Source organism: Paramisgurnus dabryanus, chromosome 13 (genome assembly GCF_030506205.2).
Source record: "Paramisgurnus dabryanus chromosome 13, PD_genome_1.1, whole genome shotgun sequence".
In the NCBI taxonomy this organism is placed as follows: Eukaryota; Metazoa; Chordata; class Actinopteri; order Cypriniformes; family Cobitidae; genus Paramisgurnus; species Paramisgurnus dabryanus.
The window spans coordinates 27089729-27117053 of NC_133349.1; the positions used below are offsets into that span (position 1 = coordinate 27089729).

The following is a 27325-nucleotide window of genomic DNA, read 5'->3' on the forward strand; positions in this document are numbered from 1 at the left end:
TTAATAGATCATTTATTTATAAAAAAATATGATTTTTTATATGATGAGTCAAAATTTTCTGTACTTGCTTTTCAAGCTCTCGTGCGCCCTCTTGAGCCACACTGAATGTGAATCGAACATCCGGGAACTCTGAGCGCGGGAGCCCAAAGGTCGCAAACAACATGGCGGAACGCACAGAGAGGAAGAGCGGTGTTTAGAGTTACTTCTCTGCAAAACATTAAATGACGTTACTGAAATTTCAACATTTCAGAATCATTCCACAAATTAAAACATGAGAAAATGGATTAGATTGATGCTCAGGCAAGAAAGAGGTTGTATTTTCTCTAAACTACTGTGCATTAAGGATTTCATGAAGCTCATATGAAATACCGCCTATCAACTGTGTTTCACAGGGTTTGAGTGAATAAACCGTGGAGTGATGAATCGCAAGAAAGACAAGGGCTTTGAGAGCCCACGACCGTATAAATTATAAGTATCAAATCTGACTGCATGCAAACTTTTAGTATGTGAATGATAAAGATTGTCATCTGCCGCTGTAATGCATGACCGTTTGTTTATTTCTTTACGACCCATCAGGTTGTCTGCATCAACAACATTAACTTTCAGAGGAAGTCTGTCATTGTAAGTTATTGTTTCTGTTTGATTCTGATCTTTATGTGTGTATGAAACACATTGTTTAATACTGTCCTATGTCAACAATGTATAGTATGAAATAATCAAATCATTATTTAATGTAATATTACAAAAATGTTAAAGTTTTCTCACACATATCTATATATGTCTATATACATGAATGCACATGTGCAACAGCTTTTAGAGATAATGTTAAATAAATATTACTGTAATAATATTTGTAAGTGTACCATTGGTTAATAAAGACTCCTAAATGCTTCGATTAAATGCACTTTTTTTTACTTTGAATAGGGTTATGTGGAGCTTACCATCTTTCCTACAGTGGTTAACCTGAATCGGATCAAATTAAACAGCAAACAGTGCCGAATCTACAGGGTGAGAGTGAATGATCTCGAAGCTCCTTTCATCTACAATGACCCTACGCTGGAGGTCTGCCATCATGAGTCCAAACAGTAAGATCAACTTTGTTTTTATCAGCATAATTTGTTTATGCACAAAGACTTGCGCAATATGATTTTGGGATTGGTCTTGGCTCAAAGTGACACGCAGAATACAATCAGCCTGTAAGGATCTTAGATGTAAATGGATTGTTAACCAAAAAATTACCCCATTTTTTTTTATTTATTTATTACCTGTAACATATTCAGTAGATCACACAACTATCCTGTTTCAAACAAGATAAAACGGGCAGAAAATTTGGTAACAAATGCCAAATCTAATTTATTTTGTTAATTTATTTCTTTGAGATTCAATCAATATCAGTTAAGATTACACTTTAGTTGTAGCATGATTTTCTCATAGTTAGAGTGTTCACTTCTTTTTATTTTATTGTATTCGTCTATTCAACATTTTGTTTTGTTTTACTGTGTGATTGACAGGAGGAACCTAAATTACTTCTCCAGTGCTTACACAGCAGCTGTTAGTGCTGTGGACCCAGACGCTGGGAATGGCGAGCTTTCCATTAAGGTGCCATCAGAGCTCTGGAAGCAGGGAGATGGTGAGTAGGTCCAGCATAGCATGGAGTTAAAATTATAGTTCTGCGTGGAGTATATGGCCTACTGATTTGCATATCCCTTTGGTTTAAAGGTGCCGTAGAATCTAAAACTGTATTTAGCTTGGCAGATGAATAATAAGAGTTCCGTACATGGTAATGACTAGGGGTGGCACGGTCCATGAAAAAAATCAGAACCGTTCGGTTCGCTTGTCTCGGTTCGGAGCGTGTGTGTGCCGCACGGTTCAACGGTTCATGGCATGCGCAATGTAGTCTCATGCCCTGTATGTGACCTCAGATAGCGTGTTTCCCTTTCGCGCGAAAGAAGAGGTGATTGGTTTGGAGTATAAGTACTGCAGGTTATGTTACGTATAGAAATGGCAAGTGGGAGAGAAAAAGGAAGTCTGCCCGCAGTTGGAGGATGCGCCAGCGTCGTATAAGTTTGGTGTGTGGAAACATATTTTTATTTCATGTTACTTATGATGACAGCGGAAATAAACAATAGATTGAACTGCAGTCTATGGGTTGAATGTGCTCGAACAGCCACAGGAGATCGCCTTCTCTCCGACCATTTATCTAATCTGAGGTACTGAACACTGTTTTACGTCTTTAGCGCTATTTTTAGCCTTTCATTGATAAAATTAAAGCGGCTGATTTCCGCTTCATTTTGCTTGCGTGTGAAAGTTGCGCGATCTTATTTCAGAAATTGCCCCTCAAAGTAATCAGGACAGAAGTAGTAAAAAGTGGACAAAAGAGACTGATTTAAATATTACAGGTGTAAAGGTTGTGTTTCTCTCTTGTCCACATATTCTCTCTGCAGTATTTAAGCAGCCTCTCAGTGATAAACCTAAGAGCTACACTGAAGTTGGCATTTTAATAAATGCAAGTTATCTTTGTGTGCTAAAAATGCACATAAAGTTCATGTAGATGGCAATACACATTCTCTTTTTTGCCAAATAAATGAAAAGCATGTTGAAATCATCAATGTCTTCCCTCTTGCTCTATCAAAATCTCATCTGGCTTTCCTCAGAGATGGTCCCAATAATGTGCTTAAAGTCAAATTCAGTTTGTGCATGATTACATGATATAACTTTTTTTTTCAATACTGTATCCTAAATTATGGATAATTAATACATTAATAAGATAATACATTTCTGGAGTGTAAAAAATGTAAAGAAAAAATAACAACAAGAACCGTACTGAACCGTGAACCGTGACCATAGAACCATGATACGAACCGAACCGAGGGTTTTGTGAACCGTGCCACCCCTTAGTAATGACATATCGTGAGTCTTCAACACAATTGTTTCCTCCATATGTAAACCTTGTGGACCGCTGAAAAACGCTGCTGTTGCTATAGGTGACATATATTTTGGCTGGAAACGCTTCCAAGACGCTTGCGTGTGGCGTGAAAAATAGGCGTCGGTTCTATTTCTAGCAAGCACGCGTTTTCCGCGCGTCTCATGCAGGCAGTCTGCAAGCTCTAACCTGTTAACATGGAAGCCGAATGAAAAACGGACACGCCACGCAGCTGAGACGCTTACGCCACGCATCCAGTGTGTCACCGGCCTTACTCTAGAACTTACTATTCTCAGCTATATTTAATATAAACTTTATTCACTATCACTTGCAATAACCTGTTTACTGGAGTCTGTAGTATTTCAAACTTGTGGGAGCTATTAAGGCATTATCCAACAATGCATTATTTTTGCAAGTGTTCTTAGCAAACATCAGTCTCCCATTGTGATCGATGCTGTGCTTTTGTCCAGAGATGAAAGTTTTAAAAGTGTACATTGAGTTCTCACTGGACCAGCCAAAGGGAGGACTGCACTTCGTAGTACCTGACGTGGAAGGAAGTATGGCAGAAAGAGCGGCCCACGTCTTTTCCTTCGGCAACCAGAATTCCACACGGTAAGCTGTAAGCAAAGCAGAAGACTTGTAAGGTTTAAAAGATTTATTTGCAAATTTAAGATTTTAACACAACTATCATCAGCTCGGTCCCAAAATAATTTGATCCATGAGAATATAATCTTAAGTGTACTTATGGTTGGGTTCACTATGTATACTTAGTAAAATAACTTTAAATAAAAAACAGAATAATAATAATTACAATATGCTTGTATTAATGTATGCATTCATTGATCATGAAAATATTTAAATTTTGTCTCCTAGGTTTTGGTTTCCATGTGTAGACTCCTACTCAGAGCTGTGCACGTGGAAGCTGGAGTTTACTGTAGATGCCTCTATGGTTGCTGTGTCTTGTGGGGATCTAGTGGAGACTGTCTACACCCATGACATGCGCAAGAAAACCTATCACTACATGCTTCCCATCCCCACTGCGGCCCCGAACATCTCTTTGGCTGTGGGACCTTTCGAAATTCTTGTTGATCCCTACATGCATGAGGTGTGTGAGAGAGGAAATCTGACTTTATGAAATCGTAGTCAAACAGTTTGGAGAGTTCACTGAAAGGAAAGATTAGCTGGACCAAATTTCACTTTCACAGTCAGCCACCAGATGGTGGTGTGCAGTTTTCTTGTGAAGTAAATAGATTACCCTTTATACACTCGGAATCTGATTAAACATAAATCTCTGATTCTTTCTTAGTTTTTTTTAATCATTTTTATGAATTGCATTACTTTGATAAAGATATGCTATTTTAAAGAATATATGTTTCCACAGGTGACTCATTTTTGCCTGCCTCAGCTTCTTCCCCTGCTGAAACACACCATGTCCTTCCTGCATGAGATCTTTGAGTTTTATGAGGAAATCCTCACCTGCCGCTACCCCTACTCTTGCTTCAAGACCGTCTTTGTGGACGAGTCCTATGTGCAGCTCTCATCTTATGCATCCATGAGTATTTTCAGGTAATTTTATAATCGATGTTTACATTTCCTTCTGGATATTTTATTTTGATGTTCTGATGATAATTAAAATTATAAATTAAATATCAGTTTTTACAAATAATAAAATAATAATGTTATGTCACATAAATCATACCGATTCTCTTCTCAGTACCAACCTCCTGCACAGCGGTATGATCATAGATCAGACTCCTCTCAGTAGACGTTTCCTGGCCCAGGCTTTGGCCCAGCAGTTCTTTGGATGCTTCATCTCTAGAATGTCCTGGTAAGTGAGAGATGAAGCTGCATTCAGACTAACAGCGCTAGCAGTAGTAAAGCAACGCAATCTCATTGATTTCAATGGAAGCTTGGGGACTTTCAGCGACACGAGCGAAATTAACCGTTGGGGACTGGATGGGGTGTGTCCAGTCGTGCAACAAAGTTCAGAAATTTTTTACTTTATGCAAATTATGCGCAACTTTCAGGAGCGACTACCAATGAGAACGAAGCAGTGAAGTTCACGTCCGTCTCTCGTCAGTTACTGGAGTGGATTTTACTTATTTGTTTATGACAACCAGATATAGAAACGCCTCTTTTGAAAGAGACGAACGACACACAGCGACAAAGTTGCTTATAATGTGATCGTACCTTGAGGCAGTCTGGTGGTTAAACATTAGGATTGTTTGATAGAAAGGGCACTTGCCGGCCGCTTTCCAATTCTTTTAGAAACAACTTCCGCACTGAGTTGACGTGGACTCGATGCAGATTATCATAATTCCGCCCACTTCTGATTCAATCAATTTTATTTATAAAGTCCGTTAAAAACAGCTGAGGCTGACCAATGTGCTGTACATCAGTAAAAAAGACAAAACACACAGTTCAGTATCTATAAAAAATCATAAAAACATAAAAGACTACATGCAACAACTTTCTTAAAAATCAGGGAGTGTTAAAGGCCAAGGAAAAGAAACAAGTTTTCAATGAAGACTTGAATGTGGAAATAGATGTGGCTAGCCCGATATATAAAGATAAGGCTATTTCATAGTTTGGGTCACCTTGTTTTTATAAAGGTCCTGTTCTTCCTGTATTTTTGAAGCTTTGGTTGTGTTTAAAGTGCGCAATGTAAAATGTGTTCATGTTTCGTGTGTAGAAAATCGCAGAATTTTTCAAACAAACTTATCTCTATATTACTGTTTTCACTGTCCTAAAAGCAGGCTGATGTCTTCCTTGTTCTATGAAGTCCCTCCTTCAGAAATACGTAATGAGTTCTGATTGTGTAGTTTGTTTAGTGTGTTGTGATTTGATAGCAGCTTAGCTTGCGGTTAGTTTAGCTGGTGACTGACGTATTCCTGTAGGCAGAGTTTAGTCATAAAACTGCTCTAGTGATGTCATTAAAGCAGGAAGTAGAGGGCTGTAGTCCAAACCGGCCGTTCGCTGTAGGCTTTGAAAGACAAGGGACTTCTGTTAAAGAAAATATATCGCCTGACAGTGAACTTGGAGCTTTTTCATTTTACGGGTATTAGGCTTGTTGCGATAGTCGGTGAAACGGTGATTACCGGTGCTTCAGCCTCTCACCGGTTAGATCACTTGCCCACCGCGACACCGTCTTTCACCGTCGTTTTGATATTTTCTTGTAATTAAATCATTTAGTTTGGTTAGAGAGAGCAAACACTTACAACTGTATGTGTCTGCTGGCTGAATCCAGCGGAGCTGAACGCGCGTCATCACAGAGCAGCGGCTGCGGGTGTCAGATTTCATTCCTGTCAGACTGCGGCGAGCAGACGATGGCAGAAGCCGCGTGCTTACTCGTTTTTGTTATAAGATACATATATGATGTTTAATATAGGCGAGATTGTTTTGTTGTTGTGTTTTTCATTAAGAATAATAATAAACCCATCATTCAAGCAGCGCTTTATGGAGGAATAGCCGGTTGCTCTGCTTGGGACTGGCGGGTTTCTGTCAGAAGTACCTGCGCACATTGACTCAAGCACTTAAACCAGCTGTTGCACTCACATTTGCACGCAAATTCATACGCGATTTAACGCAGTGTACGCAAGCGCTGGATTTAAACAACAGTTGCATCTAATTCAAAAGTGAAAGTAAAATGCGCACTTCTGTGCATTTATAAGCCCCTCCCACCCGGTGAAACCGGTATAACCGGGTTTGTCACGCACTGATTAACCGGTGGGAAAATTCTGTCACCGCAACAACCCTAACAGGTATTATTTATGGTATTATAGCAACATTACACTAGGCTTGCCGCGATAGTCGGTGAAACGGTGATAACCGGTGCTTCAGCCTCTCACCGGTTAGATCACTTGCCCACCGCGACACCGTCTTTCGTTTTGATATTTTCGTGTAATTTAATCATTTAGTTTCGTTAGAGAGAGCAAACACAGTAACAACTGAATGTGTCTGCTGCCTGAATTCAGCGGAGCTGAACGCGCGTCACGTCACAGAGCAGCAGGTGTCAGATTTAATTTATTCTTATCAGAGTGTGCGAGACAAGCTGACTGACCAGACGATAGCAGAAGCCACGTGCTTGCTCGTTTTTGTTATAATATACATATATGATGTTTAATACAAGCAAGATCGTTTTGTTGTTGTGTTTTTCATCAAGAAAAATAATAAACCCATCATTCAAGCAGCACTTTATGGAGGAGTAGCCGGTTGCTCTGCTTGGGACTGGCGGGTTCTGTGAGAATTACCTGCGCACATTGACTCAAGCACTTAATTAAACAAGCTGTTGCACTCGCATTGCACGCAAATTCATACGTGATTTAACGCAGCTTACACAACCACTGCATTTAAACAGTTGCGTAATTCAAAAGTGAAAGTAAAATGTGCACGTCTGCATGCGCATTTATAAGCCCCTCCCACCCAGTGGAGTGTCCCTTTAAGTTAAATCATTGGCGAGCCAGAGCTTAAGTTTCTTAATGCAAGCCAAAAGCGGTTGTAGGCTACTTCGTCATTATGTTTTAATGGGAAATAGAGCTGTGTGTCATCAGCATATAAATAAAAAGACACTCCATACTTATTGAAAATAGAAGCAAGTGAAAGCATATAAGACAGTATGATCTCAGAGGTTTTATTTAAATTTTTTTGGAACATGGCACGCATTGTGACACAGTGAAACACATGGGGGTGGGGTGATTTTGGCATTGGCAATAACCATGGTTTCACTAAGAGGTGCTGATCAATGTGTTTTTAATAAAGTTTTTCTTTGTCACTCTTTTTCTGTTCTGTCTCATTAGATTGGTTCTTCAGTTTTTTTGTGGCTTTCTAACAAAATTTTTCTGCCTCTTGGTGTGTGCACGCGTGTGAGTTCAGTATTGCATTGTCCAAAGCTTTGATTACGTCTTACAATAGACCCCCTTGTGTGCTAAACATCTGAAATCCAAATCAGATGTTTGGGCGTCTATAGTAGACTTTATTTATTTATTTGGGCTTCTACAGGCCCCAACTGGAGAACCGCACCAGCTTTGAAATGGAGAACAGTCGCCTGCCTGCAATTAATGGTGTTGTTTAATGCAGTTCAAGCCTGTAATTGAAGACAGTGGGTTCGAGCAGGCGGTCTCCAGCACTGCCAGTTCAATCCATTCAAACAGACTTTGTGTCTTTCCAAGACCAGATTGTATGTTCAGACAACATTAAAACCCCCTTACAAAAATGTTCAGTGTATACGTTACATTTGTGCTGCTACGTGATGTCGTAATTTAAGTTATGTCTTTGCTGAATGGTTTGGCTTTGCTGCCATTTGGAATGCTCAGCACTAGTATAGCATTGAAAACCAAAAATGTTAATTTAGAGTGATTTTACTTAGAATATTGGATTCATTTTGGGGGCATGATGTTGTAAATGCTTTGTATTTGAATTGCAGGGCGGACGAGTGGGTTTTGAAAGGAATATCAGGATACATTTATGGTCTCTACCTGAAGAAAACCTTTGGAGTCAATGAATACCGTCACTGGATCAGGGAGGTATAGTGAGAAATGCTCAAATATTAAGCAAACGTTATGATGTACTTTATTTAGTTTTAAACTATTTTATGCTGTGTAAACACAAGCTGTGTTTTGTTATTCGACTAACAGGAACTGGACAGGATTGTGGAATATGAGCTGAAGATGGGAGGAGTCTTGCTGCATCCCACTTTCTCTGGTGGAAAAGAAAAAGACAAGTAACTTCAAAATACACATCAACAGAGCATTCACAATCACATTGCTTAGTTTAAAAACACCTAAATTAAGTATTCTGCCCTTTACTCAATGCCAAAGTATATTATAGGAACAGTAGGTGTATTATACGGTGTACAAGTGGCTACATACTTTGGCTGAACAGACGACTTATTACATAAACAGATGCAGATGTCTTCATTATTTTTACCCCATAAACTGTCAACACCTTTAAGCAAAATAGCCATAAATCGTCTACTTGCTGTGTTGATGGAGTTCCAGTTATTGTTTACTCTTTAGTCATTTGTTAAAGGTCACTTAACACCACTGTTTCTGCTTATCTCATGTTGACCTTGAGTCCTATAGAGTAGTATTACATCCTTTATATTTCCAAAGAGTCTTTAGGTTTATCAGATTTATAAAAGACAGATCAGCTGTACCATTACTTTCTGGAAAAAAACATGCTCCTGAAGACATGGTGGAGCAAGCAACACACAAAACATCCCACTATCCCTAGATAACTTATGATTCACTACATTTTCATGTCGTTTACATTATTTGCACTCATGGCAGATTGCCAACAAAACACAGACATTTGATGCAGATTTACTTACCGCCTGTGAATCATGACCCGGTTAGGACCGCACCATTTCAACAAAATCCATTGTTAAACAAACATACACGCACAACTGCGCTACTTCCCCGTATAAACAAACTATATCCATTGTTTACATAATTCTGGGTTCTTTAGCAAGCGGAACGAGGTTAAATGTCCCCTTACAAACAACACCACACTTCTTTGGTGACGTTTATTTTGTGTCAGCTTTTGGTTGGTGTGTGCGTGTGCTATTCCAATTGCCCATTTAAGGACTTCCACTGTACATCCTGCACTGAAATTGCCCAAAAAAGAAATATAGCGAGATTGTTACGTATGAATCTTTCATGTTTCAAAAAAAACGTTCAGAAACTACGAACCCTGCCAAAGTGCTTTCGGCACAGAAATCAATCATCCAATTATGTCCAACTCCTTTTCTGACACTTTGCTTATATTTAGCATGAGGAATCCAACTTAAGGTTCTGTCAAGGGTTTGGATTATGTAAAGACATAAAATAAATTATGCCTGTTTATCGTAATCTGTATCTTTTTGTTTCAGTCCGACACCCCACCTTCACTTTTCTATCAAACACCCCCACACGTTATCCTGGGAATATTATAAGATGTTCCAGTGCAAAGCTCACCTGGTGATGAGGCTCATTGAGAACAGAATCAGCATGGAGTTCATGCTTCAGGTGAACAAACCACAATTTCCATCATTCAAGCCAAAGAAAGTGAATTTTGCAGTTCCTCTGTGTGGTGGTTACTTGAAGCTTGAACATGTTACACAACCCAAAAGTATAGTTTCAGACCACCCACATTTATTGACGTGCAACCAGTCTTTTATATTAAGCATTCATTGTTCCTGTGGTTAAGTGAGGCCCTCCAATCTCTCATCAGGTGTTTAACAAGCTCCTAAGTCTGGCCAGCACGGCATCGTCCCAAAAATATCAGTCTCACATGTGGAGTCAGATGCTGGTGTCCACCTCTGGATTCCTTAAGTCTATCTCCAACGTGTCGGGAAAGGACATCGGACCCCTCATCAAGCAGTGGGTGTATCCTTAAAACGTATAGAGCCTCTTTGTGAAGTTCAGGATTTTGATTTTCAAATGCTTCTTGATCAGTCAAAAATTACCAGGAGTTTTCTGACATCCGATGTTCTACGTGGCTCACTGTGCTGATGCAGTTTTTTTCATTGCTCTTTGGTCTTAGTCACAAACCCGGTATTTCATATTTCATTTTAGTATATTTGGTAAGTAACCCTGTAATGAGTGAAATAATGTTAATTTATCTGGGCTTTCTAACAAAATAAACAAATCTAAGGATGTGTCCGAAACCGCCTACTTCCGTTCTATAGTAGGCAAAAAGCAGTAAGCGAGGCGAGTGGTATGTCTGCATTCATAGTATATGAAAAACAGTAGGCGAAAAATACCTGGATGACATACTACTTCCGAAGTGTTAATTCGATGGACACTTTGCATTCCCGTGATCCCAGAAGAAGAGTGGTCCACGAAGACGATGACAGAGGGGCGTTATTTAATACAAAAATGCCTGAAAGCGGTAACTCGGCTCTATTCAAATGCAAATACATATAGGTGTCCCTTGTGTTTAAATTGTGCTTGTTTAATGTCATTCCAGTTAACAACTTGTTGTTCTGACAACGTATATGCCACGTGATGTATCAACATGGCGGATGTAGTTCGTCTGAATTCATTGTAATGCAGTACATTACTTTTTTAACGGTCGATAAGTTCATCTCATTTGTACCTACTGTCACAGTATGCGATTTCGGACGCAGCCTTAGTCTTTGTGGCCCTTTTTGTGAAGTGTATTTTGCTGTAATAATTGAGTGACTGTATTCATACAATAAAAACAAGCAGATCGTAACTATTAACTCTTTCCCCGCCATTGACGAGATTTCTCGTCAATTAAGAGAAAACGCTTCCCCGCCAATGACGAGATTCCGTCTTTCCGCAATACCGCTATTATCCACCAGGTGGCGCCCTTCCGCAACTTTTTAAAACCGGAAGTATTTCCCTATGCCAAGCTGCTGCATGTCCGTGTCTGTTTTAAAGATCGCTCTGAATGGATGTCTATGAAAAGTCCGTCATAAAAATTGAGTTATTTCTGCTTTTTGCTCAAAATATGGTGTTTTTGCAAAAACCTACCCATATTCAAAAGCTGATTGCAAAAGAACCACTAAAGGTAGGATGAAACGGTTTTTTTTGTTTGAAAGCAGAGGGTCTGCTCTTTCATTTGGTATATTGTATGTTTATATATTTAAAGAAGAACATTTTCTGGAAGGCATTAAACTTTGGTGAAAATCATGAAAAACGCTGGCGCTGGCTGGCAACTTTTTTTAAAAACGCTGGCGGTGAAAGAGTTAATGCATTATTGCAAAATAAAAGCTGATGTTGTTTCTGGAAGACGTTTAAAACATTACAATAGTTGTGCTAATAATTTTCTAGCATATGCAGTTCTTGTATAGAGGATCTTTGACTCATCAACTTCAGAGACCAGAGTGGGGTGGTCAAATTTTTCGGCAGCTTTGCCTTCAATAGGAAAAGAAACGTACTGGAGCTGGAGATCCGTCAGGACTACACATCTTCTGGCACTCAGAAATACGTGGTGGGTAATGAGAAATTAATGATATGATGGTGGTCAACATGTCTTCAGGGCCAACCAGATGGAGACGATGGACTTTTTAAAAAAAACATCCATGCATTTTCTTTGTTTTTTAACAGGGCCCAATTAAAGTGACCGTGCAGGAGCTGGATGGTTCATTTAACCACACCCTACAGATAGAGGAGAACAGTTTGAAACATGACATTCCCTGTCACTCCAAAAGCAGAAGGTAGGACCTTCGTCCATTCCAGAACAGGCCGGATTAAAAAATCGTATTGGCTTTTTACACCTGGTCACTTCATGCGTTTTCTCTGATTGGATAGCTATGTGATTGTAAAAAGACCAGGTGTAAATACCCTACGAAGACTGATTTTAATCTGATCGCTCAAACCACTTCTCGAGGTGGTCTGAGACACATTTCAGACAAAACTGGACAAGTGAAAACACATCTGGTTGAAGAAGTCAAATATGTCAGCCCATAACTCCTCCCAAATGTAAGCATGTCACCCGGAAGTTAGCCGGCAAACAAACAAAGACGAAGCATTTATTGCTTTATGGAGCAATGACATAGGATAAAAAGTTTCTAGGACCAATAAAAGAGTCCTGAGCTGAGAGCGGAGAAAACGCAGAGCGTCGGCTTTCAGGGTTGTGGAGGTAGGGTTAGGATGAAAACAGCGGCTCTGGCTAAATGAGATACAAATACATCCTAAATCCTGTGAAATGCTGTGTTTAGAGTTGGGTTTGGATGAAGGATTAGGATAAAAACAGTACTCATCCGGCAAGATTTTGTTTGCTGTATCCCTTCTATACACAACTGAAAGCGTGGCGGGAATGTTTTAGGCGTGGCGGGCCGCCACGAATGAATGTATATAGCGAAAACACTGGTGTGCATGCCCCCCTGAAGGTTTGGTTGAAGAAGGCCTACAGTCGGCTGAAAAAAAGCTGGCAGTCTGCATCCGCATGGCGTTTTCAGCCATGTTTAAAATCTTTGGTGCCCCCTTTGCATCTAAACTTTCAGTATTATACTTGATTCATTTCCAAGCATATTTTGATTTGATATCTCTGTGAATATAATTTTGAGTTTTGCACCTCTTGTACATTCCCTGTCTCTTTCAGGAACAAGAAGAAGAAAATCCCTCTGATGAATGGAGAAGAAGTAGATATGGACTTATCAGCCATGGAGTAAGCTGTTCAAAAAGTTTCATCCATCTCCTTATGTACAACATGCAGATCAATATATATTCCAGAATTTACATGTACAACACTTGGAAATTGTAGTTACATAAGTAAAATTATAAGCTAATTTCTGAACATTTTGTTGTATAGTAACCTTCTGCATTGCTTGTTGGTAATAACCACATAGTTTTGTTTGATTACATTCATGAATTTTGCAAAGTCTTATCTAATCTGTATTTAATTTATTCTTTTGAGGTGTTCACTATAATGGACAGATCCATTTTTAATTATTCAGCGTGTGATGTTACATTCAAACTACTATAGTAATGTAATTTTCTTACATCCAAATAGGCCAACTCTTACAAAGTAAGTTCATAACAATGAAATGAGAATCTACATTGAATTAAAGCAGCACATCTTCAATGAGCTCTTCTCTGCTGTTGTGAAATCACAGTGCTGACTCTCCTCTGCTGTGGATACGGATCGATCCGGACATGTCGATCCTGCGGAAGGTGGAGTTCGAGCAGGCGGATTTCATGTGGCAGTATCAGCTGCGCTATGAGAGGGACGTGGTGGCCCAGGAAGAGTCTATTTTAGCACTGGAGAAGTTTCCCACACCTGATTCACGACGCGCTCTCACTGACATACTGGAGCAGGACCAGTGCTTCTATAAAGTCCGCATGCAGGGGTGCTTCTGTCTGGCCAAGGTAAAACATGTTTTATGTGTCAGAATGAAAGCAGTGCTTTGTTAACCAAAATACAGTGAGATTTCTTTAAAGGGGACAGAGAATGAAAAACCATTTTTACCTTGTCTTTGTTGAATAATGGTAGTCTACCCACATTCACGAACATACAAAAAGTGCTAGACATGATTAACATCTCAGTCTCATAGAAATTCCTCTTTTAGAAATGTTAGCCAGAAAACGGCCCAATCTGAAAAACTGATGCATGACATCACAGGCATCTAACTGCCCCTCCACTTTAAAATAATTGGCTACATTTTTTTAGTGGCAGCAAAGTGAGCCAATCAGTAATGAGATTGCAAGTTAAGCCAGTAGGGGGAGCCAAATAGTTGCAAAACCACTTGTTTAAAATCCCCCACCCTAAAAGAGCTATCTGAGAGAGGTTTTAAGGAAGCTTCTAAGGCATTACAGACCCAAACAAAAAATGTTTTGTCTACATGTCACATCATAGAACAAGGATAAATACCCCGTTCAATCATTCTATGTCACCTTTAAAGGGGACATTTCACAAGTCTTTTTTTAAGATTTCAAATAAATCCTTGGTGTCCCCAGAGTACGCATGTGAAGTTTTAGCTCAATATAGTTAATGTATTATAACATGTAAAAATTGCCACTTTTTAGGTGTGAGCAAAAATGTGCCATTTTGGGTGTGTCCTTTTAAATGCAAATGAGCTGATCTCTGCACTAAATTGCAGTACTGTGGTTGGATAGTGCAGATTAAAGGGTGGTATTATTATTAGGGCTGGGCAAAAAAATAGACTTTTCGATTAATCGTTTTTTAAAACGTGGTCGATTCAAAATCGATTCTTAAAGAGCCGAATGGATTTTTTCTTTCATATTTATTTCTGCAAACATTAAACGTAAGATAAACGTTAATCAAGCTACTAGTCTTCTTCACTAGATGTCACCCTTTTTTTTGCCTTGCACGATGTTACCAAGGAGCGAAGGGTGAGCCTGTCATTCATTCATTCAGTGCTTAAAATGGTGGTTTTAGGTGCTTCATCGACGTTGATGCCACCTTCACATAAAAAGTCAGTGGTATGAAAGCATTTTAGATTTTTCAAACAAGACGACGACGATATTGTTGTGGCTTTTAATTTTTTTATTAATAACCCACTTGTAAACAGCTGTTCACTGTTCTTTTTTATTAATATAGTATTTGTATTAAAACCTATGTTCAATGAGTTGAATCGAGAATCGAGTATAAAAAGTGACCCGAGAACCGGAATCGATTTGATATTTGATAGCTTGTGAATCGAAATTCGAATCGATCTGGAACATCCTAATCGAAACACAGCCCTAATTATTATCCCCTTCTGACATCACAAGGGGAGCCAAATGTCAATGACCTATTTTTTCACATGCTTGCAGAGAATGGTTTACCAAAACTAAGTTCCTGGGTTGATCTTTTTCACATTTTCTAGGTTGGTAGAAGCACTGGGGACCCAGTTATAGCACTTAAACATGGGAAAAGTCAGATTTTCATGATATGTCCCCTTTATGTAAGGAATAATTTACATGCAGCAGGTTGTTTTGCAGATATAAGCCCCGACAGTGTTATCAGTGAGATCTTGCTTATTTTGTGATAGCAACCTGCTGCCTGTACATTATCCCGGCCCACTTATTACAAGGCTATTTACATTACTAGTAAAGGTAAGGAGCATTAAATGTAGATTTAAAATATTTTATGTGCTCGTCATTTTGATTTGATTATCATTTTTAACAAATGCAGATGGCCAGAATCAAGCATTTTAGGGGTAATGAATTAAATGTTTTTTATCTGTTTGTTTGATCACATTATTTTATATCATCTTATAACACATAAGATGATATAAAATAATGCGATCAAACGTACAGGTAAAACATTTTTTATTTATTATTTACCTCATCCGTGAACATGATTCCTGAAATTCTCTGGAAGGTAACGTCATCAAGCTTCAACTTTGTTATTGATATTGTGTTATTGTGATCTCTAGTGGTGAAAATCCTACATATTGTGGCTTTAATACATTTTAGAGAAACTAAAAGAGCTTTTGTTATATAAATTTCACATTATAAATACCAAGTGCACGTCTGTTAGTTTTAGCACAGCCTTTGTTGAAAGGGTTAAGATAAACCTGTGTGTTGGTCTGCTTGTTAGATTGCTAATTCTATGGCGAGCACTTGGATGGGTCCACCAGCCATGAAATCTCTCTTCACGCGCATGTTCTGCTGCAAAAGCTGCCCGAATATTGTCAAGACCAACAACTTCATCAACTTTCAAAGCTACTTTCTGCAAAAGGTACCATCCTATTTCACCTTCATCATGATTGGTTGGGCACATAGGATGCTAAAATATAGTAACATTTTAGCATGGTAATTTTCTGTATGCTATGTTGACCTTTTCTATTCTCATTATATAGACCATGCCAGTGGCCATGGCCCTGCTCAGAGATGTCCAAAACCTTTGTCCCAAAGATGTCCTGAACTTCATATTGGACCTCATTAAATACAATGACAACCGAAAAAACAAGGTAATGCAGTATGTAAACTTAAAAACGAGGTGTAAGGTTAAATTCACTTCAGCTTTTTTGATGAAGCAACACAGGCTTTCAGAGACAAATAAGTTTGGGTGGTGGTTTTAACCGTGCATTTTTCCCTCGCAGTTTTCTGATAACTATTATCGTGCTGAGCTGATTGATGCCTTGACAAACTCGCTGACACCTGCCATCAGCATTAATAATGAGGTGCGCACAGTGGACAACTTGAACGCAGATGTTCGTCTGATTTTGGAGGAAATCACACGCTTCCTAAACATGGAAAAACTGCTTCCGAGCTATCGGAACACCATTACTGTCAGGTGTGTGTGTGTGTGTATTCCCCCATACATGAGCCCACAGTGTCTAACTTTCTTTCTTTGTGTGTTTCGTGTTGGAAACATCAATGACAAAATCGCTAAGGCGTAGACGTTTTCCAGCTTTTGTTTAGAAACTTTCTCCAAATACAGTGATATCAACTGTTTAACTTTTAAAGGGTTTAAGCTTCATTACACTGGACGGTTGTTAAAATAAAGCGCTTTGTCCTGTAGTGGTGGTCATGGAAAATTTGATTCACGTTCTGCAATAGCTTGTTTTTTCCTGTTCTGGGCTCCTATCCTGTCAACATCTTTAGATTGTGAAATTTTCCAGCAAACACAGAAATTTAGTCAGTAAAACAACCTGTAGTTAATCTTGCATCACCCCATGCAACTCGCTTGTGTCTCTTTCGCTAACAGGGATAGGCAGATTATACGTAGCGCTGGGACTTTTCCAGCTTGCTTGTCAGCTTATAAGCAAATTAAATATACAATGCAAATGTACGCAGATCAGAAACAGTAAAGGTTGAAGTATTCATGGGCAAGTACAGCTGTCAAACATGTGTGTTTTTTGACAATAGCAGTTTTACAGTATTTTGTCCACTTTAAAAGTAAGGGTACTGCCTGACTCTAGTCTTTCCCTTCTACCCAATTCCATTTTAAAAGGATCACGTGATATATTGCAATGATCAAAACATTTCAAATGTGCTTATCTTTAGCATGCATATTGCAATGTTTGGTAATAACGGAATGATTTTTATTGCTTCAAAAAGGTAAACTATCTTATATTTGCTTTGATGGTCTTATAAAGTTTTGTATTGTTTTTGTACTGCAGCTGCTTACGGGCCATTCGAATGCTACAGAGGAACGGCCATATTCCCAGTGACCCCAGTCTGTTTAAGTCCTACGCCCAGTACGGCCACTTCGTGGATGTAAGGATTGCAGCACTGGAGGCTGTAGTGGACTACACCAGAGGTACATACTTGTTGGCCTGCTCTTTCTTTTTCTCTTTTGCTTTGTTAAAAAGAGTTACAAAGGTACAAACCCCAAAGTAAACAATGACGCAAGTTATCGTCACCAACGTAAACTTCTTTTTTTGGACTACAACAAACACATGGATTGTAGGCAACGGTTAACTTCATGGGATTGGTTATGTAGACAAGACCGACATTATCATAACTCCTCCCACTTCTGACTCATAGCCTGTAAGTTAACAGGCTGTGACCGAATTGCATTGTGATTCAATCTTTCAAACATTGTAAAGAGCGTCACATTTTCGGCTGATGTCAAAGGTATTCAGACCAGTCACAATGTACAGATTAGCTGGCCAATCAGGGACACTGCGCTTTTCAAATTGATGAGTTTTGTACAAAATCAATGCGTTCACAAAGAGATCTACAAAAATGTACGCTATGTGGAAAATAATGTGTACCATAAATAACGCAAACACATTGTATTATACCAAGTACACAAAATCATGTTGTTTTTTAGCAATGAAAAAGGTGACCTTTAACATTTTATAAATTAAGTTATAAATTAATTTTATAAATTTAGTTTTGAGTAGACTTTTTTAAAAAGTTGCTTTCCAGATTGTTTTATCCGTTGTGGTTTCCCTTGCTTACAAAAAGATTGGAGACCCCTTAGTTAGACCATTTACTTTATAGTTTATTCAGCTTTAAAATCCTTGAATAATTCTTTATTATTATTTATTTATGGGCCTTATGACATGCCCTTCCTGCACAACAGCTCTCATTAATGAGCAGAACTGTATTTTCATCAATACAGCAGTAAATATCATAGACTGAGCATAATTTCAGGCCTCAAATTCAAACACAAGAAGCTACTATTAAGGTTTCCCATAAACCTTGAGAGCGTGTTTATATCTCTCACTTTCTATGGTTAGTGACAAATTGCCAGTTAAAGTTTTATGTGGAAAATGTTGTTGAAAAGGCAACTGTGATTGTTGAACTGAAGTCTGCTATAAGGCTTTCCAGTAAAGATCCCTGTTAAATATATTGCTAGTCATGACTCTGGAAATCAAGATGAGGTTTATCCACAGACTTCCTCTTTGTTCCTTATTCTCCAAAGTTTATGTGTTAAGGTCAATTTGAGATTACCAGAGAAAAATATTGATCTCTGGAGATTGGGAAATATCTGAATAAGGTTTATGATTAGCAGTTAATGCAGCCAGTGTTTCATTTTTCAGTCAGCTGAGTATTCTGTTTGTGACATTGAATAGTTTTTCATTGGCAGTGAGGTTTTTCTGGCTGACTGTCAGCTGCGTGCCTTTGTGAGGAGTTCATCGCTATCAAAGAAGTGCTTTCAGAGCAATTTTACCATGTTTAAAAATAATTTAAGGCAGTTACTGTATACTAATTACTTCTATGGAATAGCACCACATGTTGTGTGGGACCAAGTTTGATTTTTATTTAGCAAGACGAATATCTGCCTGTTAAAGGGACTTTACACTTTTTTTGAAAATATGTTCATTTTCCAGCTCCCCTAGAGTTAAACAATTGATTTTTACCGTTTTGGAATCCATTCAACTGATCTCTGGGACCATTTCAAAACACAAGTTTAGATAGATACCCCTTGATAAAACTGAGTCAAAAACACAACATTATGGTGATAAAGCTGCAATAATATAATTGCACTCTTTGCTCTGTGACTACGAGAGTGTATCTGATTCGTAGATTTTTCGTTGATTGTCTGTTTCAAAACGTATCATTTCTCTTCAAGCAAAGTCAAACAATCCAGGAGATCTGCTTACAGATAAAGATATATATTTATTGTAACAACACACTAGACAGATAATGTTAAAAATCTCTATTACTGTAATCACACTAGTTTAGTTCAGTGAATGTAGTGAATACTTTTCTGTAAGTACTGCAAGTAATAATCAGTTTTCAATATTACTGTAAGCAGCACTTGTGTATTTTGTAAAAAGTCAACAATTCAATGGCAAATGTTGCCAATTGCATGAAGCTTGTTTTAGGATTCATAAGTGTGGATTATACAGTTTAATTGCATTAATAAATAACACTTTCTAGAAGTGTTTGTTGTGTCAACTCTCACTCTTTTCTACCTGATATTAATTGGGTTTAGTGCTTTTATGGAATTGGAATTCCTAAATTGCTATACATATTTAAAGGCGTGCAAAGATGGGAGGTATTTTTAATTATACACTGCAAAAAATGATTTTCAAGAAAAAAATTCTTAGTATTTTTGTCTTGTTTTCAGTAAAAATATCTAAACATTCTTAAATTAAGATGCTTTTTGTTGATGAGCAAAATGACTCAAGAAAAAAAGTCATTTTGTTCATCAAGAAAAAGCATCTTAATTTAAGAATTTTTAGAATTTTTTACTGAAAACAAGACAAAAATACTTAAAACATTTTTTCTTGAAAATAATTTTTTGCAATGTATATAGTGTGGGCCGGTTTGGGCCAAAATGCCAGGGCCGAATTTTTGTCCCAGTCCAGCCCTGTTTCAATGTATTACGTTCATATCAGACACAACAAATAATTCATGATCATCTTCTCCACTTTGGTTTTTGGTGTCTAATATATTTCATGATGGTCTTGTCATAATTATTAAATAACATCCTAAAATCTTTTCTTTTTCATTCTAAAACGCTGCACCACTTGTATTAGGCTATATGCAAAAAATACATTTGTTGATTATGTTTACACATTACATTATATGGTGTGTAATAAGGTGAATGTTTATCAAGACATATTATTATTTTCTAAAGCTAAGTCTAACATAATGCTATGGGGTATTTTTAATGTGCATGATTAATTTGAATTAATCCGGTCAGTGTGTCACCTGCTGTGTAGTTGCACAAGTTTATTTTTTATGCACCCAAAGCTTAAATTTGTTTCCGAAAATTAAGCACCCGCAGATGGTTGACACCCCACGCAGCCCCTTTCTGGCTCTTTCCGGGTTAATCGGCAGTCATGTACAGTGGAAAGCTAAAAGGAACAATGCTGATATTAAATCAGCCAAAAATGTCCGGCGGGCCATATAAAGATTTGGAGGGCTGCATTTAGCCCGCAGGCTGCCAGTTTACTATCCATGGTCTAGTGTTTATAATAGTTCATCAAACAAAAACTTAGGATGGCATTCTTTCAAACACATTGGAAAGCTTTTCGTAATTTTTTTTATGTAGCCATCTGATAATAAAGACTTTTTAATTTAACCGTGCCATGGTCATCCTAAGTTTTTGTTTGTTAAAATGTTATGCGCAAATCATAAGACTACACCAGCCCAACATTCTTCTGCAAAAGTTGATTCTGGATGTCCCTCTGTAGAACATAAACCTCATGATTGTAGCTATGGCAGCATGCTCTGAGCTCGATTGGAGGGCAGGTGAAAGAGAGCTTTGTGGGCCATCTTGTAAAATGTGTGTTTTATGTTCTGTATATTGGCAGTTGAGAGATGCTCAGATGAACTGCAGTGGCTTCTGGATCTTGTGCAGAATGACCCAGTGCATTACATAAGGTCAGTGTTTATCACTTTCTATGTTTGATAAATCAATATTACTTCTAATAATGATTGTTATTAGTACTGGTCATTTTGATAACTTGAGAGTGACTGGATTAAAGGCACTATAGGTCATTTTTTGCTGCTAGAGGTTGCCAAACAACAACTAAACAATGGCGTAGCTTGATGATGCTTTTAAAGAGCATTGAATGATGGGAGTTGTAGTCTTCACCTTCGATGGGAATCGATACAACACGACTCACAAATCATGTTCATGGATAACATAATGAAATAAATTTTTATAACCTTTAGATTATAATGTAATCCCACATTGTCGATAAAGGCAATAATTACATGAAAGTATTACAAGAGTTACGCAACAGTACTGCTTTTAGATTGCTCTTGATGTCATACACTGATCGGTATATGCCGTACAATTTTGTGCAATTTGCTTGTTGATAAACATTTAAACTGTTATCCATTGTATTTTATATTGTTTGGTATCACAAAATGGAATATAATACAAAAAATGTACATAATAGCGGAAATATCAATTGAAGACAAAAACAACTCAGAGAACGTTTTCTCTTTATTGACGAAATGACTGAACAACATCTATGACATTTATCTGGATATCGCCATAATTGTGCAAATGTAGAAAAATAAAAATATGATTAAAGACTGTGGTGTTTATTTTCATAATTCAGTACGCAGCAACAGTGCCGCAGAGATAATTATGTAATGCGGACTGAACCGTGGGTTTACCGCGGTATTTTATCACGGCTTAGAACGCGTTTCAACCAATCAGAATGAAGAACCAGAACGAGCCGTTTTATAATATTTGTTGATGTATTGTGTATTACAATTATGTAAACAAAAACTTTTATTCTGCAAATTAATAGTCATGACTAATCATTAGGTAGTCCTAGTGACAAACACTGTATGTTAGCTTTTTGGTTCTGTCTTTTTTGTTTGTTGAGTCTTACAACTCTAATGCATGTGAAAATAGTTTAAAAAAAACTATAAAAAAGTTAACTATTTATTTGGACCATGTTGTAATTGTTCCAATTAACAGATATTTTTTGTATTATCTTGAAATTACTTTTCTATATGTTTATACATTTTGAATTTGTGTCCTTTAGGCATAAGATCCTAAGCATGCTGGCCAAAAATCCACCCTTCACTAAAGCTGCAGAGTCTTCGTTGTGCAATGAAGCTTTAGTGGACCAACTGTGGAAGTTGATGAACTCAGGTAGGACACACATTGATTTCTTATCCTTATACGTTCTTGTGGAGCACATCTGGATTTAATCTGCCATTTTCACCATTTCCCCATGGCAAAATACTGAACTCTCTTCATGTTTGCAAGCTACTTTTCATCAATATGTTCTGCCATATTGTGAACCTCCGTGCCAACATGCATTGAACATACTAATCTGTTATTCAATCCTAAAGATGGTTTATTTTACAAAGGTGGTCCAGAATGCCAACATATATTCATCTTCAGAACCCCAGGACTCTTTATGTGCACATGACCCATTTAACTTCTGGTTCTCTACCAGTCGGCCCCCATATGAACTGAAACACAAAAGAAAGTTTTGAATGCAGCCATTCACTACGACTGAAGCCGCAGAACTTTATAACCTGCTTTCCATTACTGCGGTTCTTCATAGGAACTGGAGTAAATCTGTTTTTTTACAATGCTGGCAGTGTTTAAAAGAGGCTCACCATTGTAGTTAACGTTTTCCTGGTTTGTTTTCTGACAGGGAGGTCCTGTTTCACTCTCATTGTGGAAGGATTTATTGTGTCAAAACACACTTCTGTGTGTTGGGGTTTGCAGCCACTCTTGGCAGAACAAGTGCTGAGCCATTGCCAGCTGTGATGAAAGTCATTTCTCGTACATTTAGTATAAGAGGTTATAGACAGTGTTCAAGGACTTTAATATTGTGCCCTGTGGTCTTTGTTTCTCTGATTTTTTTTTAAGTAGCACCATTCAAGTCCAAATGGGCAGATTTTCCACTAAAGTGCATGGCCTCAGCTCTTTGGTTTCTTCTGTAGTTTCAAATAGAGAACATGAAAATTGTTTTGGAATAAATGACTGGACTCCATGTTGATATGAGGGTCTTTCTCTTCTTTCTTAAATTATCTGGCCTTTTCGTTTGTAAGAAGCATCATTCAATATGTTAGCACCTCATAGATTTTAATGTCAAAACAGATTACGCAATAAATTAGATGAAGTACTTTTTAAATATGACAACGCCGTTGCTTCTTTATGGGTGACTCCTCTCCTGGGGACTCACACACGGGATAGTAAAGTGTCCATCGAATGCATACTCCAAAATCTTGCCGGAAGTAGTATGTCATCTGGGTACTTTTCGCCTACTTTTTTTTTAATAGGCCTATTATAAATTCGACATACTACTCTCCTCGCCTACTGCTTTTCTCATACTATATAGCGTTATACTTTACTTTTTTTCCAGAATCAAATTAACCAATTTCATCACATTCCTGTTCCTGTCTGATTGTTTGATTTGACTAAACTTTCCAAGTTTTTTATATTATGGGGTGGTTTCCCAGACAGGGTTTAGATGAATCCAGGAATAAGCGTTAGTTATATTAGTCATTTAAGCAGTTTTTACTAACATACTTTACAAAAAACAATATGGTGTGCATATGGCAAAACATGACAATAACACTGATATATGCTAAGATAAGTCATGGCAAGATGTTTTTAAATTATGGCAGTTCAAACATGCATTTTAGTCTGGGACTAGGATAAGCCCTGTCCAGGAAACTGTCCCTATATGATGTTTAATACTTGATTGTGATTGTTTGACATATTTTTTAATGTTATTTTCAAACTGCACGGCTATGGTCAATAATCTGATATCTGGCATATCCTGGCATCTGTCTCAGGTACTTCTCATGACTGGCGTCTGCGCTGTGATGCGGTGAATCTGTATTACGCTCTGTTTGGTCTGACTCGTCCCTCCTGTCTGCCGCTGCCTGAGCTGGGTCTCGTCTTGAACCTGAAGGAGAAGAAAGCTGTTCTCAACCCCACCATCAAACCTGAGCCGGGTTCTGGAGGTCCAGAGGTGACCGCTAACATGACCTTCACCAGCACTGTAAACTGACAGTTCAGCTTCTCTTGACATTTTTATAAACAGTAGTACTTCTGGGGCTTACAATTTAAGGTTACATTAGTTGTTGATTACATAATATCTATCTAACAATAGTACATTTTGACAAATGTAATTGTAAAAGAAAAAACTTAATGCGATAACTAACATAAACTAAATATGGGCAATACATTTTTACAGCATTTTTTTATTCTTGGTTAATGTTAAGTTCACAGAGAACATGTTTTTCCCCCACACTGCACTACTTTTCCATTGTTTTTTTACGTAAATGTGCTAGACAGACATGAATGACTAATACGCTCACATTTTTTGCAGTGTCTCGTACATGAGCGCTGCATTTAAGATGCCGTGCCAATCAAAAAAAAAATTCAATTTTTACATGCAGCATTGCAATTTTTTTAAACTGAGTGCTGCGTCGTCTTTAGATACAAAGATTTTTTATTAATTACAATGCATGCAGTTGAAATTGTTCATTTTTAATGCATATTTTTACACGGCTCATAAGTGCAACAAGGAATTATTTTACAGTGTGCGGTGCAGATGTGACATTCTAAAAAGTAGAAATAATTTTAACTCGTATACGGTGCGACCAATTTTTTCGGCACCGCTCCGTGTCACAAACGTGTCACTACCTATTAAAGCTTGCTTCCCTTGCCGCATGTTTACATTTTAAATAGCAAACTTGTGTGCGCAAAAGACATGAAATGTGAACAGCCCCTTAGGGATAAAATGACAAAGTGTAAATGGGATCTTTACATGCAGCTGTTCAGGCTGAATGATAGCATTAGACATTAACCAGAATGTTTAAGCAATTGAATTAGGATGCAAAATTGGAAATGCTGAAATACAATGTATTATTGTCATTATATCATCTTCAGCTGGAGGAGGAGCAGCATGTTGTCATTGAGCCAGCCTTAAGTGGTGTTGCCATGGCCCCGCAGGGTTTAAAGAGAAAGGCGGAGACTCCGTTAGGTTCATCACCTGAACCGGGACAGATTATGCAGGAGGAGCCTATTGTTAAACTATCTGTCAAGGGCAGAGTAAGTAATTAACCCTGAATATACTGCTGATATGAATAAATTCAAAATACTGTCAAAATAACAAAACAACCCATTAAAGGCCAATAGTTCACCCACCATGAAAATTCTCTCATAATTTTCTTCAGTTCAACACAAATAATCTTTTGACCCAAAATTATATATTTGTGAGAGAGAATAAAATCAGAGATTAAGTTTTTTGAAGCTTAATAAAATATCTCTGACTTTAAATTCAAATATTGTTGTATGTTGATCACTTCAAAGCTTATTCGTTCTAGTTTCATCACAAGATGTGTAAGAACCAATGAGATTTCAGCATTTAGTGCCACATGTTTCAAGACAGCTCAATAAAACAAGTTATCTGCTCTTTTGATTTAGTTAATATACGACATGCTTTGTATTTTTGTGTTAATGTGAAGTTTTCCTCCCTTCTGTCAGTTCCCAGGAACGCAGGAAGAGGAAGATATTGATATGGACACAGTTCATGACAGCCAGGCGTTCATCTATCACCATCTGAACATGCTGGAGAGACCTTCAACTCCAGGTGAGACACACAAACACTTGAAAATTTGTTAGGTTGCATCAGTGAATCCTTGAGTTCGCTTAAAGATTGAAAGGCACTTTAAAAACATGTTCTGCTTCAACTTCTGTTACCTCTTCACAGGTAAAGAGCCATCGTCAGTGGAGCAGGCCATATTGTCCATGCCAGGAACACCCATGCCCCTACTGAGTAAAGAGAGCCTGTCCTCCAAACATGGAGATCACCACCACCACCATCATCATCACCACCACGAGCACAAGAAGAAGAAGAAGAAACACAAACACAAGCATAAACACAAACACAAGCACGAAAGTAAAGACCGAGATTCTCACGCCTTCAGTAATAGCCCTGCCAGTGGTCGCTCCATTCGTTCACCATCAATGTCTGACTAAAAATACAAATTTTAAGGAGTTTTTTTAATAGTTTTATTTAGTTTATTATGTTTTACCCAATAAACACCAGATACCCAGAATGCACTGCAGTTGAAGAAATGGTTTACCTTAAAATGACAGTCCTGTGTTGACTTACTCCTGTTTAAGTTGTTTGGACCCTGACTGCTATTGTTGTGCTTCAGAAGACTAAAAAATGGTGGCGCTGCTTTTTGGGAGCTTGGCAACTCTTTGTCACTATGAAGTGTCATTGTTAGGCAAAAGCTGCATTAAAATTTCCTCTAAAAAATTATACTTTTGTATTCAATTAAAAAGCATGCATGCTTAAAACAACACAGGGGTAAACATCCAAAGTTTCATTATAAGGTACTATTCTATTAAATGCTGTTAGCTTTTTTCATTACTTGCTTTTCAGTTCATCTGTTCTTTATTGCAGCTTTTGGGAGCCACTATGTACCCCATCTCTGTAATGACCCGGTTTGTGGTCATCTGACCACATGTGAAGTTGCCCGTTTTGTGGCCGCTGAGCCACGTGAAAAAAGATTTACACACTTTCACCACCAGGGTTAATCCCACCACTGTCTCTTAAAGTAAATGTCAACATTCTGCAAGTACTTTTTTATAAGGGAACATTTTCGTAAGCTCTGTGGTCTGTTAACCCCTTTTACCCTTTCCAATGGTGCTTCATTAGCCACTGAAAACTGTGAAGGGACAGTGAATCTAGTTAGTTTTTTGGTCACTAAACTGTTGCTTTGGATTTATACTGTATTTTGGGCCATAACTCATTTTTGTCAGTTTCACTTCTCTACCCCATCATCTATTTTTATGTGTTGTTGTAGCAATTTTATAATTCAGTAATGCAGATGTTGAAACTAAGTTTTCTTGTTCATTAGCATGTTTTTATATAAACCCATAAAGAGACTTGAAAAAACTTATTTGTATCATTGTGTTTTTTTGCCGAGGATGCAGATGTTTACCGTTAAAGGGAACTCAAGAATAAGACACAATTTAGATGAATATGAACATTGACCTTAGATACCAGTCAGTGAAAATAACATCTCACTCCTATGCCTCTTAAGACCCTTGTGTAGTGTGTAGATATGGTGTGATTTTTTAAAAAAGCGT

At 37.9% G+C, this 27325-nt stretch overlaps 1 protein-coding gene across 2 annotated transcripts; it reads left to right on the plus strand.

The window, feature by feature from the left end:
• Positions 1-138: 138 nt before the first annotated feature.
• taf2 (TAF2 RNA polymerase II, TATA box binding protein (TBP)-associated factor) lies at positions 139-27124 on the plus strand. 2 transcript variants are annotated; one of them, XM_073811678.1, is made up of 27 exons: positions 139-468; positions 567-621; positions 925-1085; positions 1512-1630; positions 3394-3535; positions 3797-4028; positions 4305-4489; positions 4638-4751; positions 8346-8445; positions 8557-8642; positions 9792-9927; positions 10133-10287; positions 11746-11860; positions 11977-12086; positions 12974-13039; positions 13385-13399; positions 13488-13740; positions 15917-16057; positions 16179-16289; positions 16422-16615; positions 17445-17584; positions 21042-21111; positions 22236-22345; positions 24010-24218; positions 25112-25273; positions 25709-25814; positions 25935-27124. In XM_073811678.1, the coding sequence occupies exons 1-27, from the start codon at positions 419-421 to the stop codon at positions 26201-26203; spliced, it is 3606 nt and encodes a 1201-aa protein (XP_073667779.1). In that variant the 5' UTR covers positions 139-418; the 3' UTR covers positions 26204-27124. The 2 variants fall into 2 exon arrangements, with proteins under 2 accessions (XP_073667779.1, XP_065102346.1); XM_065246274.2 differs by lacking the exon at positions 13385-13399.
• The last annotated feature ends 201 nt before the right edge of the window (positions 27125-27325 follow it).

Excerpts from the sequence above, each read along its gene's own strand:
- taf2 (XM_073811678.1), top strand. The coding sequence starts at position 419 with ATGAATCGCAAGAAAGACAAGGGCTTTGAGAGCCCACGACCGTATAAA. Across the intron at positions 1,086-1,511 it reads TGCCATCATGAGTCCAAACA|GAGGAACCTAAATTACTTCT; the intron begins GTAAGATCAACT and ends TGTGATTGACAG. Across the intron at positions 9,928-10,132 it reads GCATGGAGTTCATGCTTCAG|GTGTTTAACAAGCTCCTAAG; the intron begins GTGAACAAACCA and ends ATCTCTCATCAG.